The 18,214-nt window shown below is 45.2% G+C and overlaps 1 protein-coding gene across 1 annotated transcript; it reads right to left on the bottom strand.

Annotated features, from left to right (window-relative positions):
* Window positions 1-4,991: 4,991 nt before the first annotated feature.
* On the bottom strand, window positions 4,992-17,046 carry Rexo2 (RNA exonuclease 2). Its single transcript, XM_052188416.1, has 7 exons — window positions 16,815-17,046; window positions 15,872-15,955; window positions 11,474-11,551; window positions 10,750-10,861; window positions 9,349-9,457; window positions 8,159-8,212; window positions 4,992-5,437 (listed from the first exon to the last, which is right to left on the bottom strand). The coding sequence occupies exons 1-7, from the start codon at window positions 16,959-16,961 to the stop codon at window positions 5,308-5,310; spliced, it is 714 nt and encodes a 237-aa protein (XP_052044376.1). The 5' UTR covers window positions 16,962-17,046; the 3' UTR covers window positions 4,992-5,307.
* Between the last annotated feature and the right edge of the window lie 1,168 nt (window positions 17,047-18,214).

Raw genomic sequence — 18,214 nt, 5'->3', positions numbered from 1 at the left:
CTCTCCACGTGGTCATGGCCAGCCTCCACTCCACTTCTCTCTCTCTCTCTCTTTCTCTCTCTCTCTGCCTTTCTCTACCACTAACTCCCATCCCCTACTCTGAATAAACTCTATTCTATACCATGCCTGTGTGTGTGTGGTCCCTCAGGGAGAAGAGGTGCCTGGACAGGGGTCTGCCTGGGCACCCCCTTTCCCATGCCACCGTGCCACACTCCCTTGACCCCCCCATCCTCTCCTTTTTAAGCCCCCTCATACATACCATATACTTTTTAAAAAAGATACTCAACGTTATACATGCTTGTAAACAGATTGTTCCATATTTGTAAGCTACTCAAATGGAATTTATCTAGACTGTCTAGTACACACAGCTCAGAAATCAGAGGCCTCCCCTTCTCTACCTCGGTGGATAAAAGTGTAGGATACTCTTGAAGAACAGAGCTTGACTAACTGTCCCTCTTCCCATTAACAAAGCATCAGTTCCTTAGACCAGACACCTGTCGACACTGATAGAAAAGCAAGTGGCCCCATAACTTACCTGCTTCTTCCTGCTTCTTGTTCCTGATAAGAATCAAAGGCTGTAACTCTTTCTAAGGACACAGGTCAGGGTCCCCCACGTTTGATCCTGCAAGCTGCGTCTATTGCATACTGGCCCTAAGACAGGATCGTTCTAAAAATGGTTCCTAATGAATTGTGCATGTTTGACGTGGGTGAGTGTAATGAAATCTGCAGCAGTAAGAACATATCTCAAGTCGTGGAATGTGTTCTGGGTCCCATGAACCCTGTGGGCTACTCATGGGATGTTTGTCCAAGTGATGCTCAAGAACACTGTTCCTCCTCCACGCTCCCCCAATTCCCAGCATGTGTTCTCCTGAGATGCCCACATTTACTGTATCCTAAACTAACAAACCCATGTGCAAAACTAAACTCACTAAATAATCCAGACTGACTAAGCAATCTCTCACTTCTGACCTGCCCTGCTCAATCAACCTGCTCTCTAATGGAATGCAGACCAATCAACCTGCTCTCTAACCTCTGCAGAGCTCTGGAAGATGTCTTTGTTTGCATTTTTGCTGGGCTCTCTTTTGTTTTAAAGTGAAAGGTTTTGTTTAAATATCTACGACTCAATCCTCCTAACAGATGCACAGCATAGAGCAATAAATCCAGAACCTAATTGCTTTGGCCTTCATCAACAGATAGAGAATAAAATATCTTTCGCTGTCATCAATCCGCTGCATGTGGCTTATTGCAGCAACAAACAATTTCTCTGCTGTCTCTATGGCTTTTTAATTTTCGAAAACTGGAGGCTATCTGGATGCACCCAGGACACTCATGCACAGCCACCAGTGTGACCACAAGTGTGACCCGTACTTGGTGTGACTAGCTATTACCTTTTCCTTTACAGCACACACATATAAGACCAGTTTTGTTGGGCCTGGTAGTTGGCACACATCTTTAATCTCATCACTTGGGAGGGAGAGGAGGACAGATCTCTGTGAGTACAAGGCCAGCTTGGTTTACACGGTAAGTAAGTTCCATGACAGCCAGGGCCCTATAGTAAGACCCTGTCTTTAAAAAAAGAAAAAAAGTGGCCAAAGATCAGTTTCTCTCTGCATTTGTCATCTTTTTGTCTGGTTAGTCTTGGTTTTTGAACAGTCCTGTTTTGTAGATGAGACCACTCAGGTATCTTAACCTCTGTGAAATGCTATCGGGGGAAAGGCGGGTCTTTCTTGCCACACTTGCAAATGGCTTTGATGCTAAAACACACTATCTCTTGGTGTTGTTTCGGTCACCTCCTGAGCCATCTGTAGGAGAAGTATACCTAATGACCCCCGGAATACAGCTTGCAGGAGAATCACTGCATGAGAGGCCCCAAGAGTCACAGCCTCTGCGTAGCACACATGCTGAGGTCTTTGAAGTTGCAGTTTAAACCAATGTTCGTGTCACAGAGATTACTCTAGAGCTTCAGGGATCCCCTAAAAGACCCAAAATTCCGGCACAGTACAGAAAACTCCTCACTTCCTAAGCACAGTAAAAAGTAATGAGGGGCATCAAGCCTTCAGGCCTGTCTGCCGATTCACCTCAGGCCGAGTGCAAATCATTCCACTTATTTCAGGATGGTGAGTCTGTCAGACAAGATACAGAACAAAGGGCTAAGTCAGGAAGGTAGCCGTTTGTGTGGCTACCACAGCGCAGAGGACCAGAGTTTGGTTTCCAGCATCCTCTTAGAAGCTGAGACATCCTGGTTGGGTGGCTCACAAGCACCAGGTAATCCAGCACCAAGGGATCTGGTGCCCTCTTCTGGACTCTGAGGGTACTGCACCCAGAGACACGGGCAAAGTTTCACTGGGTCAGTTCTCAACCCTTTCACAGAGGCCGCCTATCAGATAGCCTGCATTACAAAATGGCAGTTATAGAGGAGCAACGAAAATAATTTGATGGTTGGGACTCACAATGACAAGAGGAACTGTATTAAAGGGTGGCAGAGTTGGGAAGGTTGAGGACCACAGGACTAGATGAAAACTGAAGTCCACAGCTGTATAGTGACCACATGGCTTATGCCAACATCCATGTTTTAGAAGACCAGATGTGGAAGTACAGTTAGGACCAGGGCTTGCATCTCAAACACTCGCTCTGAAATCAGGCTCCTCCTGTACTGGCAAGTTCTCTTCCCTGAACTTTAATTTTCAGTATCTGTAAAATGAAGTTAATGTTACCCAACTCAGAGAATTGTTAGAATGAACTTGAATGCTGTGATTAGAGCATCAAGCTCTGTGCCTGAAACACAGTAAGTACCAGCAATGACAGCTACCTAGTTACCTAGTGCTGCCAAGGGACGCTTCGTGTTTCCGCCAAAAATCTGGGAAGATGGTCTTCCCTGGTACTTGAATCCTCAGGAATGCTACAGATTCTAATGCAAGAGTGAGTGCCAAGACACTGGCATCCAGATACTGCTACTAATGCCACACAGATTGTCCATCTACAGTGACCGTCTGGTTTGCTCATCAGTTTGAACTATTTGAACCACGCCATTAAGTAAAAAGCAGTGGCTCTCAACCTTGCTAATGCTGTGACCTTTAATACAGTTCATGTCATGGCGAGCCCCAGCCATAAATAAATTTTCTTTGCTACTTTATAACTGTATTTTTTGCTATTGTTACAAATTGTAATATCGAACATGCGGGATTATCTGGTATTTGACCTCTGCGGAAGGTCGGGAAAACGCTGATCTAGTCAAACTTTGCATGTGTGTCTCTGTGCAGTGCCTTCAGAGTCCAGAAGAGGGCACCAGAGCCCTTGGAGATTAGTTGTGAAATACCCAGCAATGGTGCTGGAGAGCAAACTCAGTCCTCTGCAAGAGCAGTATACAGTTCAGTGTTGAGCCATTTCTCTACCCCTTTATCTACTCAAACTTTTTTAGATTTATTTTTATGTGTATGAGTGTTTGCCTGAATCCATGTCTATTCACTACACACATGCATCAGCTACCGAGGCCAGAAGATATCGCATTCCCTGAGACTGGAGTTTGCCACATGGTTGTGAGGCACCATTATGGGTGCTGGGAATTGAGTCCAAGTAGTTTGGAAGAGGAGCCAGTGCTCTGAACCTCTGAGCCATCTCTCTAGCTCCACAGACTTTTATAAGTTATGTATGTAGCAGGATTTTCCCTGTCCAATTATATTTGTGCAGGGGAGGTCTGTTATTAGACAGGGGAAAGGGGGCGGAGCTAAGAGTGGCGGGGGGGGGGGGGGGGGGGGGAGGGGGCGGGGGTGCCAGAGGGTAAGGAAGAACCAAGATGGCTTCAGACCCGTACCTGTGTGGCACTTACCAGCCACAAATAGCTAAGATTTTCACAAGGTTAGAAATATTGGGATAAAGCTTTTATTATCAATTGGCTCTGAAATTACTGTATTGGCATCTTGTAAATGGTGGTTTTATTGTTATATAAATTTCATCAGATAACTAAGCTTTAAGAGTTGTGATTTTACCCAGTAATTAGGTGTTGAGGTGGCAGATCGTGGGGTGGGGGGGCGTTGTGTGGAAGCAAGAGGTACTTGGAACCTCCGCCAGAGGATGGCCCTGCGGGGGGTAGAGAGTTGACAGGCCAGCAGGACCACCAGAGAGCAGGACCCCGTCGGGACATAGTGTTATGGCCCGCCAGCACCAATACTAGAGCGGGACTGTGGTCCAGCGTGGCCAGAGGGTTGGCAGTTTGATTAGTTTGAGATTTTCTGCAACATATGTGAGCCTGAAGGTGACTTTGTTCACTTGGCACAAGTTCCACCAAAACCTCCACTTCTCTCTCTCTAAAGATGTCTAGGAAATACAGCTCAGCCCACTCATGTGCATCACTGGATAGCTCAAGTCCACTCCCTAGTGCTCCCCGCATGGGTAACTAGCACACATTAGGACCATTCTATCCTAAGTATGCAAGAACTTTTTACCTGAATGAGGATATAACTTGAGACCATCTTAAAGTTCTCTTTCTGGTGGTTCTCGATGACGGTTAGGGCACCTTTTACCAATTCTAAATAACCTTCAGGAAATGTCTGTCAGAATGGGGTGCCCATCCAGTGGTCTTGACTAGCTAGATTGGGGAGTTAACATATGCATGCTGAAACCCCTTCTTGGCTACTTACCTAAGGGAACAGGCTAGTTTGGGTCTATAAACACCACACGGAGCCTGCCTGGCACATAGTCTCCAGGCAAAGAGAGGCTGGGGACCACTTACAGACCCCTGTGTACTTACCTGAACTTCCCGGGCGTGGTGGAGAGTAGTCTATCCCAGAGCTGTTAACTGGGTAGTAATGAGCCCAGATCTTTCGAGCTAGCTCCTCACTCCTCTCTCATGCGTAAAGCAAAAGAAAGTAAGTTTACTTCCTGTTTTAGTTCATCAACTGCACTTTGAGAAATTTAAGCCTTATAATCACATTACTTAAGAAACACCTGTCCCCAACAACTGAATGAGTAAGGAGCAGATGGCACTAAAAGGGTTGCATTTCAATAGAACTAGCTTTATTTATTATTCAAACAAAAGGAATGGTCTAGAAGCAAGTGCAGATATGGACTGAGGGGTGGGCGTGGCCTGAAGCTTACAAAGGAGCCCCTGTGTCAGGTACAGAAACAGCGGATTAGAAGAAATGGAATAGTCATGTCTTGTCTGCTTGAGGAGTCTGAAGATGCAAAGTTAACTGGAAAAAAGAATTTTTTTTTTCCTTTAGAAAAGGTGCTGTGCTGAGTGATCAGCAGGAGAGAGAGAGACGCTATGGTGGCTTCTGAGAGCCGGGCTCCGCGGCTTGACAACTGCCATCAACTCACGGGCTTCTCAGTTTCTCCATTTTCTATAATTTTCCTCTTCTTTTCGTCTGTCTTTTTCTTGAAGATATTATTTCGGTAAAACTGAAGCTCTTTGATGCTTTCGCTAATGTCATCCAGTGCCCTACAAGCAAACACATCACACTGAAAAAAAAAATGTCCCAAACCCCAGAGATGAAAATTGTGACTTGTTACCATTCACCCAGGAGCCAGGCAGTGGCCACAGGCTGGTGTGGAGAGGAGCAGACGCTGTTTATTTTACCTTTTAAAAATAGATCAGAAATCCCTGCACCAGTTTGGAGGACTGTGGTGCGTCTCGGGTAGAAGGGATCTGTCTGTTAACCACTTCCTTTCTAATGTTCTCTGCAAAGCATTTACTAACTTAACACGTACCACGCATTCCTAAAAAGAACCTGTATGATGCATGCACTATTTCTGTAATGCAACCAATCACATTCACCGAATACTTACCAGCAGCAGCCCAAGACCAAAAGTCTGGGAACCACTACGCAATCGTTAGGGACACCCCCAAGCAGAATACACCTACATACCCACCGCACCTCCTGACTCAGCCGTCCTAATGAACGCCAATTATCCAGATCATACGGTACCTAGCCGGAGAGGAGGCTCTGCCTCCTCCCTTGCGTTAATTTGTGCTAGGACCAGCGGCAGCCTGCCTCCACCTAACAGCCTTTCTTCTGCGGCATGTTGTTTCTCAGCCATTGAAGCCTGAGAAATCAGGTAACCATGACTATTAAAACGCTGTGCAAGTAAAGTCAATACCCACTGGTGGGCTAAGGGCCTCTTCTAGAGAATTCACTGCACAAACATCAGTGCCAGAGTTTTATGGCACTCATTTCTGTGACTAAGGCAATATGCCACTTTCTTCCTAAATCGTTCATATGTGTGTGTGTGTGTGTGTGTGTGTGTGTGTGTGTGTCTGTCTGTCTGGCAGAGGACTGAAACTCAAAAATATAGCTTCCTATCCCTAGCTGAAAAGTTACTGGCAAGTGATGGCTACCAGAGCTAGGGGTCAATTTTCTTCATATCAGGGACACCCATATTCTGGTAGATGAGCCATTATACAACAACAACAACAACAACAACGAAAGAAAGTTAGGTGTGGTGGTGTGCACCTTCAATCCCAGTACTCCAGAGTCTGAGACAAGCAGAGCTCTTGAGTTTGAGGGCAGCCTGGTCTAAATAGTATATTCTAAAACAACCAGGACTACACAGACCTTGTCTCAATCCAACCACACCCTCACAAAAAACGAAAAGAAATGAAAGAGACGTAAGGTAGGAGGGAAACATCTAAAGAATGTCTGAAGGGAAGGGGGTGTAATGATGGGAAAGGGGGGAGCTGGGGTAGATACGATAAAGATACATTGGACATATGTGTAATTACTGTCAAAGAATAAATTTGAAATACTATTTGGAGATATACGTAATCATCTTTTTTTCACACATATATGCATGTATGCACGTGTAGGGCAGAGGACAGCCAAGGGCACCACCCTCAGGAATGCCATCCAATTCTTGAGACAAGGGTCTGTCATTAGCCGGGAGCTCCCCAACTAGGCTAGAGTGACAGACCATGGGACCCTAGGGGCCCTCTCTGGCCCTCAGCGCTGAGAACAGAGCATACGCAACCTCTCCCAGAACTGTGACATGGGTTCTGGGGACTGAGCCTAGGTCTAAGTGCTTATGACCGAGAGGCAGGTGCTTCCCTAACAACGCACCTCTTATCACCACACTGAACTCTGAAACAAACCAGACATCTCAAGGTACTTTTAGAACCCACTGGGCAAAGCCTGGCCTAATCCTGGCATAAGTTTACGTAGTTATGAGCTATGCCATCTTGTGTGAGTGACCACATTTCTTCGTAGAAATGTCTGCCTATTGTATCACAGAGGCCAGTCTTCTTCAAATCTACTTAGGCACATAATGAAGGGGCAATGTAGATGACTATCAGCTTCCTAAACTGAAAAGAAGCTGGCGAGATGGGTCAGTAGGTAAAGATACCTCTGCCAAGCCTGATGACCTGAGTTCAACTCCCAGGCCTGATTCCTGCAAGCTGTCCTCTGTATCTTCATACATGCACCACATACACATAAACACACACACACACACACACACACACAAATAATAAGAAAATCAATAAAATCTAAAAAAGTCAAAACTCCAAACCTTTTTCTTTCTGATGAAGTGTCTTAGAGATGGATTGGCATGCTATTGTTTGGGTACACACCCCTGTAAACACAGAAGGCCCATTCTAGCTCGGGGACTGCTCTTTCTGCGATGTCTCAAACTGTATGCTACAGAGTATCAACTAAGCAGATCAGTATTCAGGGTTATCAGCTCGGTAAATCAGGAAACCAAATGCTTCCTTCAGACTGTCCTTGCCAGTCAGCTGTTCTTTCTAAATGGCTACAAGTTTTCAAAGAAATGATATATGCCTGGGGTTGCAAGCACAGACACACCAAAAAAGCAAAAGTCTCCAGGGAGGAGAAGAGTTTACAGTGTGAAGGGGACCAACGGGGCCAGTTTCCGCAAAGGTCACAAATTGTCTCATCTTACTTCCAAACCAAGTTTTAAGAACGTACCAGACTATATGACTAAAAATAAAACAACAAAAACCAAAAAGTCAAAGCCTGAGAGGAGGATCAAGGAGCCCGAAGAGCAAGCTCGGGATGCACGCAGTGTTAAGAACGTTTTCCTTCTCCCGTTAGTCACTTATCCTTGGCCCAGCAAGGAAGAATGGAGAAGAGAGGTTATTGTTAGAAGTCAGAGCTGGGGTTGAGTGTGTATGTGACACTGGCAGATTCCTGGCAGGTCCCAATCTTACCTGTGAGAAGCAGCCTTCTTCGGTGCAAATTCATAATCTTCTGGATACCAGCGTCTATACACAGTAAAAATTATAAACTCTCAAAGGGGGCCATCTCAAGCACACTAAACAATCACCTTCAAGTCATTTATCTACTGGCTTCTGTTTGAGACAGGGTCTCAGGTAGCTCAGGCTAGCCTCCTGATCCTCAAGCTCCAGAGTACTAGAGCAGGCATCTCGCCTGGTTGATGAGAGGCAGGGAATCAGCCACATACTAAGCAAGCACTCAGCCGACTGAGCTACATTCCCCAGCCTCTTCCAAGTGATTGACAACAGAGGAAGGCTTTTCCTCTCTTCACCCTAGACTCTCTTTAAACAAGCCTGCCAATATGGAGGATTCCTAAGACTCTAACACTAACCCAGCCCTCACCACAATTTCTGTCCTACATATCTAACTCCTGGGCATCTAGGACCACACATCCTCCACTCCCACCCACGGGCGTGGCTCTTATTCTCGATCTCTCCTTTTCTTTGGGTCAGTCAGTCCCATCATCCACCTGAACTGCTTCTGCTGGCATACTAACCCGTCTACCGCTTCGCTTTCATCCCTCATGCAAGCGTCAGCAGAGCCTCCTGCATGCCTGGCGCACGTACCGACTGCTCTGAGCCAGCATCCCTGTGCCTGTTTTGCCTTAGCTTTCAATTCCCTCACAGCCTCTCATCTCTGCTTGCACTCAGGAATGCTCGCTCCTCATTCAAACCTCTAGATTTCACTCAAAAGACTGTGTGCCAGATAAAGCTTTCTGACTCCCCGCCTCTGCCCCAGCCCACCAAGCTCCTCCGGGCCCCCTCATATTCTGCATGAGCACTCCCATTACACGAGTCCTCGGACAGTTTCTTTTTAAGGTGTCTTTTACACCTCTGTCAACTCACTAGACCCTGAGCTACTCAGAGAGTTCTTCCCCTCTGTGTTCGCAGTGGGCAGGCCAACATACACACGCTCTGCTTTAATGAAGCCTGTGTGGAAGGCTTGTGACGTTTCTCCCAAGCCTCACCTCTCAGAATACATACAGACTCGTGGGAAAGAGGCTGGAATGGGGAAGACAGACGCCCACTCAGCGCCCTCTAGATTAGCCGATTATTTTCTACAGTTTCTCGATTAAGACACTGCTACACGAGGCAACGCGACGGATCCTAAATATAGCCCTTACCTGCATAGCTCTTTAACAGTGCTCACATCGATTATTCTATAGTGAAGATGTTTCATGAACTGGGGCATGTGTTTGTCAAGAAACTTCTTATCTGCATGAACTGAGTTCCCTAGAAAAACATGAAGCATACCGCGTCTGCACATTTCTAACAGCGTCCAGAACGACATAGACATTCATACATTATACTTGAAATGGAGGTCAATTGTTTTTTTCAAACAGTTCCTAAAAAGCATCTCTGGATGTCTCCATCAAGTCTGAGTACTTCAGGGTAGTTACAAATACAGATTCCCCAGCAGGTCCTCCGTCTGGTTCACAATAAACTCTAAGTAGCCTCTCGTGGGCAGGATGAGTGTCTACCGCTCCATGCACTTAAAGAGTTTAAGTCTGTTACTTTACAAGTTCTTACCAGATGTGCAAACTTGTTCCCAGTGTCACAAAATCCACACTACTAACACTAAAAATTTAACCGAATCATATAGTAGATAAACCTTTATTTTATATTCCAATATTTTTGACAAGTCATATCTACATTCATGCTTTCATACAGTAATTTATATTATTAACACTGGATTTTTAAATGAGAACTTTAAAATACACATCAGCTACATCAGCCAAGCAAAAAACTTTTATACAATATATGCTCTTATGTGTAATGCCAAAACTTTTCTTTGTATTCAAAATATTAGTTACCACATTAATTTACATACAGAAATGCAACACCCCCCCCCCAATAGAACGTTACCTTCCCTCTGACAATGTCAACCCGTTAAAATTCCTACTATAGTAGATCTGGTCTCTTTAAAAACTCAATGTTAACAGAGAGGAGCAAAAAAGATAGGTGAATGACTTTAGACTAACCAACCAGAGACAAAATAACTGTATGAAATATATATGGGCAACGATTAACTTTGGGTTTAAAAACAGACACTTTACAGTGCTACAGTTGTGGGCTGGGAATCACAGATATTCTTAAATGGGATTAAATTTCCAACGCAGTAACAATACTGTGTTATGTAAGAAAATGTCCTTACTCTTAGGAGCTGCATGAGGCAGGGACTTTAGGAAGGAGTACGCCAAAGTCAGTTTGTTTTCAAATGTCCAAAAACAGAAAGAAGAATACAAGGGGGAACCAACGCCAGGGATTAACAATGACCAAATTCAACCTTTCTGTGCCTCTAGCACCCCCCCCCCATAATAAAACCATGGGGGTGGGGGGGCTGTTGAGGTCATGTGTGTTTCTCAGATGGAGTTCTAAGCCATTTCACCAAGATACAAAAGTTGACGAGAACTCCCAAATCAGCTGAGTGGAAGGATGGTCTCAGCTGGTCTCTCTGGACTTCTGTCTCTTGAACCACTACTACAGAAGACTATCTATGAGATAGACATAGGATTGGATTTTACCTGCAAGTGGACAGAGCCCCGGAGGAGTCTGCTGTCGTACAAAGGACAGAAATTCATACTCTGCCTGCTGCAGTGTAACTGTGCTCTCCTTCACTGCCTTGGTAAGGCCAGACTGCAAGAGAGAATCCCCAGCCCCCACCAGAGACACATGAAGTCAGTTTCCAAAGGTATCCAGAAAATGAAACTTCACTTCTAAAACAGGTAAATGGTTAACCCCACAGCTGGATCGCTCTTGGGGGCTCGAGAACTGAAACTACCATCTTTTACACCAGTTTTGAGCCTTAAGGAAGCCAAACTGAATTAGGTTATGTCCACGAATTGTTAATATCACTTCCACAGTCAAAAAAGATGGCGGTCAGAGTCCGAGAATGGAACCTCTGGGAAGAAACAGCTCCCAACAGGAGAGCGGCAGTCCCTCTCCTCTGTGGGTCGAGGTCTAACCTTATCCAAAAGACTGACTTGAATTAACACTCGAAACTCCATAAGGCATTTGCGACAGACTGAATGTAGAAGAGAGAATAAAAAGAGGGCATTCAGGAGAAGGTGATCTGGAGAGGTCCCAGAGTAAACAGGGAACAAGCGAGCAGCTGCCCAGGCTTGCCTAAGCCACCGTCCTCTAACCCTTTTATTACACCATCCACCAGGGGCACGGAAGTCAGACGTGGGAAGCAACAAGCTTGTGACCAATCCCCAAAGTAGCAGTCCTGTTATTTGGTAATGTTACCTTCCCATGATGCTCCTTGCACCAATCTGACATGCTGTCCAGCAACTCATCCGGCTGTTTGATAATCAGGTTGGGACCCTGTGGGTGGGAAAAGCCTTTAGTCACCAAGAACCAACAGCAGCTCGCGCACTACACCAGAGGCCGAGTCGAGTTGGATACGGATCGCTTTGAATTTGAGGCTGGTCTGGTCTACATAGCAAGCTCCAAGCCAGCCAGAGCTCCAAAGGGATGCCCTGTCTCAAAAGAATCAACAGAAAGAACCCTACTTTCAGATTGTGTTCATTCAAGAGTGTCCTGGGAGAGGGGCATCTGTGCGCATGCCTGTGAGCTCAGAGGACAACCTCCCTCTGTGATGTTCTTCCTCGGGAACCATCCACCTGGAAACTCGGACTTGCCAGCTGGCTAGCAAGCCGGGAGAGAGTCACCTATTTCCACTTCCCTGGGACTGGGATTGCAGATGCACACTGCGAGGCTGGCTTCTTATGTAGGTGTGATGATCTATAAGCTATTACCTAGACAGGTTGTTTTTAATACCTGTTTCTATTTGCACACATAGCATGAAGAAAACACAGACGCTTTGAAGATAAGGCTGAGAAGGATCGATCAAATAAACAACAGATGCTATATGTGCACTGTGAATAAACTTACACTGTTATTTTTAGTAGTTTCAGATTTTAAAAGGAAGTGTTTTTACAGAAATAACTAGTAATAGCTAAAGAAAAATGGCCCTCAAATTTTCCGTTCAATTTACTTATTTTGTTAAATTAAAAAAAAAAAAACTTTTTTATTTTTAGTTATGAATATTCTTCTGTGCCTCTGTACATGCGTGCTGGTATCCTTGAAGGCCACAGAAGATGGATGGATGGAATTATAGACAGCCATGGAGCTGCCCAACCTGGGTGCTGGGAACTGAACTCTGGTCCTTTTTAAGAACAGTATACTACTTTAACTACTGAGCCATCTCTCTAACCCTTACATTTTACCTGTGAATGTTCTCTCTCCCTTTCCCTCTCCCTCCCTCTCTTTAAAACACAGCATGCGAGTGGAAGTAAGAGAACAACTGTGGGCATCACCTCTTCCTTCTACCAGGCAGATTCTGATACCAATCTCAGGCCCCACCCAGCCAGCTGGCAGCCCTCTGGCCCAGGTGAGAAAATTTCGAGTCCATTAGGGAGCCTAGCAACCGGAATTAAGCAAATGATTTTTGTTTCATCTTAAAAGGCAAAGGTCGCAACAAAGTCTAACTTTCCTTAAGTCATAAAGAATGCAAGAAATTACAGTTCCTGAACTCTCTGCAAAGAGCATCTGCGACTTACTGCAAGGAGTTAAGGTGCTAAACACTGGTAAGGTGGTAAACACACACTCCAATCACTGAAATGAATGCAAGCGTGTATAACCAACAAATTTATATTCTTTTCCTAAAATGTACTGTTCTTATTATTTATATGCAATAATGTTAACTGTAGGGCTGGAGAGATGGCTCAGTGGTTAAGAGCACTGACTGCTCTTCCAAGGTTCCAAGTTCAAGTCCCAGCAACCACATGGTGGCTCACAACCATCCATAATGAGATCTGATGCCCCCTTCTGCTGTGTCTGAAGACAGCTGCAGTGTACTCGCATATAATAATAAATAAGTCCTTTAAAAAAAAATGTTAAGTGTAACACATTCCTCTGTGTGTGTTCACGTGCACGTGGGTGTGCAGGTCAGAGAACTTTCGGGAGTTGGTCCTCTCCTTCCGCCACGTGGTTCCCTAGGATCAAATTCAAGTTGTCAGGCTTGGCAGTGAGCATCTTTGCCCTTCCTGCAGAGCCACTAGAGCGTAAACGCTACAGCCTGTCTAGAACTGTATTAAAGCAGGCCAGTTGTCTAAAACGGAATTGTCGCCAAATACAAAAACAGATGTCAACAATCTTGGTGGAGAAAGGAAAGCCATGTTTATAAAAAAAAAAAAAAAATGAAGAACAGAAATACATACTATAAATCAACTGACCTTTTCTAGACTGCCCTTTGGCAAACTAAGACTCCAAATTAAGTCTGCAGAACAGGATGCTTCTACCCGGCAAACAACTCTCTCCTCAGACTCTTCCATGAGAATAAAATATACTTCCCGTGCAACTGACATCCCTTAAGTATTTTTCTTAACACCCTTATCCTCATCTGACTTAAGTCTCTGAACAAACACCCCATTCATGAGCATCTGCATGGATACACACCAAAGTTCCCCGGGTACCTATCAGTCAACTGATCCATTAAATCAAATCTCAGGTCATCCACAGTCTAAAAGAAAAACACTGCTTTGGCCAAGAGTAAGTAGGGCTGATAAAATAAAGACACTTGACCGTTCATCACCAAAAAAATCCCCAGTCAGAAAAATAAGTGTGCAAACTGAAAGCTTGGGGCTTGATTTACACAGGAAACTGTTAAGAAATAGTCTCATGGGTCTCAACAAGCTGATAACCCTGATGCCAAGACAGGATGGGAGCTCACCTCCAAAGGTTTTTTTTTGTTTGTTTGTTTTGGAGTTTTGGTTTTTTTGGTTTTTTGGGGGCTTTTTTTTTTAAGGTCTTGCTGTTGTTGTTTCGAGACAGAGTCTCACTGTATAGCCCAAGATGACCTGGAACGTACTCTGTCAACCAGCCTGGACTCAAACTCACATTGATCACCCTCCTTCTGCCTTCTGAAGTGCTGAGATTAGAAGTATGTGACATCATGTCCAACTAAGAATGCCTTATCCAGGGAAAAAAAAGTCCTTTTGCTTACCCAGGGAATAAACAGGAAATGTCTACGGCCCCAGTGCCCACCAATTAGCTTCTGAGAACCTAATTTATTAACTAGATTCTTCTTTCCATAGGCACACCTGCTCCGTCTTTTATTGTTGTTTCATTTGATTTCTATGTGTGTGCATGTGTCTGGTATGGCCAGAGTGGGCCATCAAGTCCTTTAGAGGCAGAGGCTCGGGTGCTTGTGGGACCTAGGTACTAGGATACAAACTTTTAAAGTATCTTTAAAAAAAAAAAAAAGATTTATTTATTTATTATATAAGTACACTGTAGCTGTCTTCAGACACACCAGAAGAGGGCATCAGATCTCATTACAGATGGTTATGAGCCACCATGTAGTTGCTGGGATTTGAACTCAGGACCTCTGGAAGAGCAGTCAGTGCTCTTAACCACTGAGCCACCTCTCCAGCCCCGATTGAGTAGTATATGCTTTAACTGCTGAGCCATCTCTCCACCCCTACTGGCCAGGAACTAGCCATATAGATGGAGCTGGTCTCAGACTCACAGACATCCACTCCCTCCCCAGTGCTGGGGTTAAAGACGTGCACCATTTTGTCCGGCCTATTTTGTATTTTTAATGACTTTGAATATTGAGGGTGGCATCAAAGTCAGGAATGTCAATGCCAACAGGTCTATTCTATTTGTCCTGCTAAACGTTTCAGTTAAAAGCAGCATATACAGAGTGTTACCACAGCTGATAAAATCACCACGAGAACACATTCTAAAAGTGCATGTCTACAGACGTTCTAAAACCCTAACAAAGATGTGCAGGAACCACACAGTCTTGCTAAAAAGGCAATCAGCCACCTGGAACAATGGGCGTCATCTGTGAGGAGTCAACCAGCTCGGACAGAACTGTAAGGAACACATGTGAACATTTTTTGTCTTAACATTCCCTAAGTAACCTGATGTAAACACTACTGACACGCACCAACATCGTATCAGGTATTCTACTGGAGGCACACGAATGACAACAGGTAATCTAGAGATGATTCAAAGTACATGAGAAATACTGCATCTCCTTCAAGAATACAGGTGAATGAGATTTTGGTCCCTACCGAGGAATTCTGGAACTAATCCCCTATGGAGTGGTAAAAGGGGGACTATATATGGAATTAAAGCTGAAGGCAGGACATAAAGATGGGAAACTCTGGCAGGGGATAGTGGACACAGCTGGATGGATACTGGTGGGAGGCACCTGAGCTTAGAGAGTAGTTTAACCAGCTTCCCCAATACCTAGCCAAAGGCTCTTGAGCAAGTCCCCTGAATCCCTTATAACTCAACAGCTTCAGGTATAAAATGAACATCATCAACAGAGCCTATCTCTTCATCGTGAGGACTCAAAATACACATGCAAACCCTTCTGAACTGTTGCTGCCTTGGAAGAAGGGGGATTCTGTAAACTTCAGCTGAAAACTTAATCCGTTTATGAAGTGTATTATGTTGGTCCCAATACCCACTCTAACAAATTATATTACATTGTCGTAGCATATTGTGCTGGGCTTTAACCTACATGGACCTCACTCTGCTAAGTTTTTCAGTAAGTTCAGAAGAAGGCACCTTTAGATCCCAAATGCTCTTAAAGTGGTCTGAACGTATTTACATGGTGTCACCTACTTCAGCCAAAATGTTAAGATCAGAGTCAGTTATCAGACAGGCCATCTCAATAATCTGATCCTTCTCAATGTCCAATCCTGTCATCTGCAAAACATAAATAAAGAAGCATTTAACACAAAACCACCTTTTTTTTTAAACCTCTTCTGCCCAAGTTTATTTAACAGAGACTCCTTTGTGTACAGCCAGCTTACATTCTATGATCAGTAATGGTGTTTCTGGACAGTACTCAGGGCCCAGAGTACTCGGCTTCTGAGTGATCAGAGACTGTTAAAGGCACTTAGAAACACATCTGTCCTGGGAGAAGATGCAAAGCAGGCAGGATGGATACAGCACTTGATAAACTCGCTAACATTACCTCTCTGGGGTTTACAAAGGTTTCTGAAGTCTTCCCAACAAAAAAGTTAACTAAACTCAGTTCGTAAGGAGAAAACTGTTGTTCAAGAGAGGCCTAGGTATGAATCCGTTAAAACTAAAAAGGGTTCTGCTCCCGGTGAACTTTGAGTAACTTGAATCTTCCAGTGGGGCCTCAATTTTCTCTTTTATGGAATGAGGGGTAAGGCTGAGTCATCTCCTGAGTCCTAGCTTAAGCAACCTAGTCTTTTAAGGCTAGGAGGTGGGGACGGCGCAGGGCTCAGACTCGCTGCCCTGACTCTCAACCAACTCAGAGAAACTAAAGCGTAACGCAAATTCACTTCTGGGTGGAGGTCGAGGCTAGGAGAGGGAAGACACATGGATGGCTCCACCCAGATGGAAAGAAATCCCACAGTCCAGCACAGTCCCAGAATCCCGCAAACTCCTGGCTCGGGGCTCCTGGGCCAGTGCTCACCTGTCGCACCCTGACACCCAGATCCCTGCTGCTTTCCGGGACAGGGGAGTCCCTCGGTCCCACGCGTGAATCTGCGCTCGCCTCCCCGCACCCTCCCCGCCCCGGCCGCACTCTCACCTCCAGGTCCACCCAGACCATTCGCTGAGCCATGCTCTCCCCTGCCGCCATAGCTGCGCTACCTTCGCTGACACCTCGCGCCCCGAACTGCCCGCGCCTGCCACCCACGCCCCGCAACAGTCTGGCGCCCAGGGATACGCCTAGCATCACCCGGCACGAGCCGCCACGGCCCCAGCCCCGCCGGCCCAGCGCGCGCAGGCGCCACAGTCGCTAAACGTCGCAAACCCACGGGGAGGTGCCGGAAGAAGACTACAAGCCCCGGCATGCTAGGCATCGGCTCGCCCTCCACCACTACGCTCGACTGCCGAAAGTACTGATGGGAGTGGGAGTCCTTGGTCCAGCCTCCAGCTCCCCCTCCCCCGCCACGTGTTTTCGGATGTTAAGGGACTTGCTAGTATTTCACGACTAAAGTTTGTTTCCAGGAGATATCATTCCTGAGTTTTTATTAGTTCTAAGCCGCGAAGTTGAAGATGTTTCACGTTGAAAAAATATAGTTACACGTTTAAGAATTTTTTAATGTACTTTTTCTTCTTACTACCTCCCTCCGTTTTTTTTTTTACCTGCCCCTCCCTTCCACGTATTGAGTATATTTCTTATTTACTCGGAATCGGAGTAACGTGCTATTTTGAGCTACAAGGCCAATTCCGCCATCATCGTTTAGGAGTCCTTAAATGGTCTCTTGTCGGAAAGATGACTTCGCACATATCAGGTGTTCCATAAATGTTCCTTTCCCATTATTGGCAGAAGCCTTGTCTCATTTCCTAGGATGCCAGGACGTGTAGGCTGTGTTTCGGTTGTTAGATTCTATACTATTTTACCTTTTGCAGCCCACTAAAGCGAATTGGAATAGCTCTGCCTGTTCTGTCCTCCACTCTGCTTTTGTCAACCTCTCGGGTTTAATAGATGGGCCCTTAATCTCCCACACTAGATACGGTTTTCATCACCTACTCTCAAAGGGGACTCTGCGGGGATCTTATATTTTAGCTCACTAGCAAACACCTCTGCAAAGGGCAGTTTTGTCACAAACGTGCTCAGTCTTGAATCACATACTGTGTCTCTTTTTCTGAAAGCTGTGTTGCCAGTAATTACAGAGCTTGTGGTTGGTAGCATAGTCATTCCTACCCGGTGAGCTGGTTTTGTGAGACAAGCATTGTTGCCTAATCAGAGCTTTAGGGATGCTGCAACCCACAAGTGGATTTCTGCTACTCCACCAGCGACCTGCCACGCTTGACCAGAGAAACGGAAAAATCATGGAAATGTGGGTCAAATTTTAACTACAATTTTACTGCAGAAGGGATATGTGTATTATAACGGCATTACTTAACGGATCATGCTGTGTTTGGTTTGTAATCATTTGTGGCCATAGGAAAGAGAACTCTATTACAGTATAGTAACTTTAA

Source organism: Apodemus sylvaticus, chromosome 7, assembly GCF_947179515.1.
Source record: "Apodemus sylvaticus chromosome 7, mApoSyl1.1, whole genome shotgun sequence".
NCBI classification, from domain to species: Eukaryota; Metazoa; Chordata; class Mammalia; order Rodentia; family Muridae; genus Apodemus; species Apodemus sylvaticus.
Note: the sequence above shows the minus strand (reverse complement) of the source record. Positions and strands in the feature narration are given on the sequence as shown.

Bases quoted from the DNA above. Each gene is read 5' to 3' on its own strand.
- Rexo2 (XM_052188416.1), bottom strand. From the start codon at position 16,961: ATGCTAGGCGTATCCCTGGGCGCCAGACTGTTGCGGGGCGTGGGTGGC. The intron at 8,213-9,348 runs GTAAGGGCTATA...TACTGTGTATAG, and splicing joins ACTGTTAAAGAGCTATGCAG to ACGCTGGTATCCAGAAGATT. The intron at 5,438-8,158 runs GTAAGATTGGGA...GTTTGCTTGTAG, and splicing joins AAGAAGGCTGCTTCTCACAG to GGCACTGGATGACATTAGCG.